The 3,792-nt window shown below is 48.3% G+C and overlaps 1 protein-coding gene across 1 annotated transcript in view; it reads right to left on the bottom strand.

The window, feature by feature from the left end:
* The window catches only part of CCDC63 (coiled-coil domain containing 63), a 107,423-nt gene that overhangs the window by 10,359 nt on the left and 93,272 nt on the right, over window positions 1-3,792 (bottom strand). Inside the window, exons 10-11 of the mRNA XM_006894719.1 lie at window positions 1,429-1,610; window positions 276-493 (exon numbers count right to left, since the gene is read on the bottom strand). Of these exons, the coding sequence (XP_006894781.1) occupies window positions 276-493; window positions 1,429-1,610 (400 nt within the window). The remainder of the gene's footprint in view (window positions 1-275; window positions 494-1,428; window positions 1,611-3,792) is intronic.

Here is a 3,792-nt window from a genome sequence, read left to right as displayed (position 1 = left end):
TAGGGGATGACCACATCATGAAGGTAGGGGATGACCACATCATGAAGGTAGGGGATGACCACATCATGATGGTAGGGATGACCACACTGGATGTGTGCACCAACCTAAAGCTAAGTAACAGCTTCAGAAAAGTTAAATGTAGGTGAAGCCACTGGAGGATCCCTGCCATTTCCCAGATTCAACCCTGGGGCCCTTTCTCCAGTGAAGCATCTGGAGGTGCGCTGCTAGCCTGCTAACGGCTATACGGTCGCGGCCCAGGGACCCCAGCTGAAGACCTGGATACTGTGTGTCCTCTTCTGCATCATCTCCATGTCGTTGTTAAGCTCTGTGATGTAGGTAAACCTGGCAAAGTTCTTCTCTTCCTTGGACACAAATTCCTGAATGAGCTGGTCCAGGTTCCCATGCCCAGACAGCTTCAGCAGCCGGAGATGGGCCACCTCGTAACTCTCGAAACTTTCACCCTTGTTCTTCCCATACTTCTGGGTCTTGCGATCTAGAAAAGGAAAGCCCAGCACCACAGAGTGTGAGATTTGGTGCCAGGGAGACAGACGCAGGCCACCTGCACCGAGGGAGGGTCGAGCCTGACTCAGTGACCTGGAGGCCGGGCCAGGATCACCCCTCAGGGTTTCAGGACTGTAATATTGTACCGAAGCAGCTGGCATCATCTTTCTCCCACGGGCTCAGTCCTCCCAGAAAGGGCTGGAATCCTCGCTCATTTGTGCATTCCACAAATCGCTGGTTCAGCGGGTTTTTTATATGCCACGTAAGGAATCCTGCTGGCACGGTGGCTGCTAGCCAAATGGTCAGTGGTTCAAGTACACCCAGATGCTCCTCACGATAAAGATGAAGCCGTCTGCACCCATTAATATTTACAGCCTCAAAAACCATGCAGGATGTGGCCCTGACTCAGGCCCACCTCAGCAGGAGGACGTGTAGGTTTATTGGTAAATACCATGCAGGAGCCCGGGGATGGGGGGCAGGGGGAGAAGAGCAAGTGGCTTTGCACTCAGCTACTAATGAAAACATCGGCAGTTTGAATCCACCTAGCAGCCCCCAGGGAGAAAGATCTGGATCTGCTCTCCTAAAGATTCCCACTCGAGCCACGTGCCAGGGAACCTGTCCTGACACGTGGTGACCCTGCAGGACGGGTCAGAAGGTCCCCAGAGGGTTCCCACGGCCATGCATCTTCAAAGCTGCGGACTGCCACATCTTATCCCGAAGACCTCCAGGCAGATTCAGGGCCCTTGGCAGCTGAGGCCCAAGCTGCACCCCCGGGGCCTCTTCCCGTGGAGGTCACAGTCTGGGATGCCCTTTGAGACCCTCTGCCCTGCTGCACAGGACCTGCCCCCAGCAGCACACAGCCAGGCGAGCCCTGCGCCAGCGGCAAGGCTGAGCTACCCTCCTCCCTGCCGCGTCCCAGGCGGCTACCTTCCTCCCTGTGGACCTGTTCCTCGAACTCCGAGCGCTCGTTGAGCTTGAGCAGCAGGAAGGACTTGAGCTTGTTCTCGTGGGCGTATATGCGCTCCAGCTCGCGGATCTCCAGGTTGTACTGAGAGATGTCCTTCTGCTGCCGGTCCTTCATGACAGCCATGCGCGCCATGGCCTCCAGCCTGGACAAGAGGGACACGGGGTCTGGGTGTCGGCTCTCCCAGTCAGACCAGACGGACTTCCTACCCAGCCGGTCATCACCACTTCACTTACAACCAAACACTTAAAAACCGACTATGAGACACCATCTCATCCCAGTCAGAATAGCAAAATTTAACAGAACAGCAAACAACAAATGCTGGCGAGGTTGTGGAGAAACTGGAACCCTTACTCACTGTTGGTGGGAGTGTAAAATGGTGCAACCACCTTGGAAGGCTGTACGGTGCTTTCGCAAAAAGTTGGAAATAGAGATACCATTAAACTCAGCCGTTCCACTACTGGGAATTTACCCTAAAGAAACCACAACAGCCACCCAAGCAGATATATGCACACCCATGTTTATCGCAGCTTTATTCACAATAGCAGAGAGTCGGAAACAACCCAAATGCCCATTAGCAAATGAATGGATAGAGCAGCTCTGGTATATTTACACAATGGAATACGACGCTGCATTGAAAAATAAGGAACTCATGAATTACTATACAAAATGGTGACCCTGAAGAATATTATGCTAAGTGAAATGTCTCAGTTACAAAAGGACAAATGCTGCCTAGTGCCACTGTTGTAAATCAGGTCTGATTTTAGAGTTGGGGGGGGAGATTGAGAAAGATGGGATAAATAATATATACTGCATTGAAACAGATGAGGGAGAGAACTCTTTAGGAGGGATATATGATTAGGTATTATTGTCATGACAGGAGTCCAGAATGAAAGCTGCATAGTGAACTGAACTGAGGGGAGGGGGTTGTATAACAATGAAAGAATTTTTTTTTTTTACTTTTGGGCAGGGAGGAAAGGGTGCAACAATGAATGAATGGAAATCCAAAGTCTCTGTAAACTTTCATTAAAATAAATTTTTTAAAAAACCACTTAAAACAAACCTTCTTTTCTCCCCTAAAACTCAAAACCAATGCCCCTAAGCCTACCCATCCCCAAGTCAGTTCTGACCCTCACCAATCCTCCGGTAGGTTTCCAAAGATGTGTACCTCAGTGGGAGGGACCGGCCTCATCTCTCCTGCAGAACAGCTGGTGAGCTTTGAACTATCAACCTTTTGAAGCTCAACACTTCACCTACTCCACCAGCCAGGCAATCGACAACAACAACAAAGACCTCTAAGTGCAAGTTTTGCCCCAGGAAATTATTCCATTACCCTCAGCATCAGCAGCCCTTGTCAATTACCATGCCCCGAGCACGTTCCTGCATTACAGTATTTAAAGCTCTGGTAGCCTAGTTTTAAGAACCTGCCTGCCAACCTGAATGCACGCTGTTCGAGTCCACCAGCTGCTTCACGGGAGAAGGATGGGCAGTCTCCTCCCTTGCAATTAACTGCTTCTGCAAACCCGCCGGAGGGTCAGCCATGGGTCAGTTCCAACTGGATGGCACACAACCACCACCACCATCACCACCACCACCTCCTCCTCTTCTTCCTCCTCCTCCTCCTCCACCACCACCACCACCACCTTCTTTTTGGTTAAGTAAGAAATGGATGATGGGTTAAAAAAATAGATTCTGGCAAGCTCTGGTGGCCTAGTGGCAGGAAACTGCACTGCAATCCCAGACGTGTGTGGTTCGAATCCACCAGATGCTCTGCTGAAGAAGGAGGAACAATCGCCTCCTGTACCAGTCAGATCCAATTTGACGGTACACACACAAAATAAATAAATAAAAAATTAAAAAAAAAATAATAAAAATCTGTTGTTTATGAGGTCACCATATGCCATACTCGACTGGAGGGTACCTAACCACCACCACAACATAAGACACGCAAAGACAGAGTTACAAGAGTGCACTAATTTCATCGTTGGATGGTATTACAAAATAGATGGAAATATTCTTCCAAAGAATTTACTCTGACCAGAGTAATGATAAATAAGCACTAATATAAAATTTTATTTATTTATAAATATTCAATAAATTTTTTCTAAATATTTATAAATAAATAATATACTGAGTCACTGTTATTGAAAGGAATGGCAGACACAGAAGGCTTTGATAAAAAAAAACATATGAGCAAGAGAAGGAAGTAGTTCAGGCTGCTTTGAAGGAAATAACAAAAAATAAGGCCCCAGGAATAGATGGTATACCAATTGACATATTTCAGCTAACAGATGCTGCCCTGGACGTGCTCACCAAGTTGTGCCAAG

Source organism: Elephantulus edwardii, unplaced genomic scaffold (genome assembly GCF_000299155.1).
Source record: "Elephantulus edwardii isolate Elephantulus edwardi_28Jun2011 unplaced genomic scaffold, EleEdw1.0 scaffold00148, whole genome shotgun sequence".
NCBI lineage: Eukaryota > Metazoa > Chordata > Mammalia > Macroscelidea > Macroscelididae > Elephantulus > Elephantulus edwardii.
The sequence above is the reverse complement of the archived record's forward strand: the minus strand, read 5'-3'. Positions and strand labels throughout refer to the sequence as shown.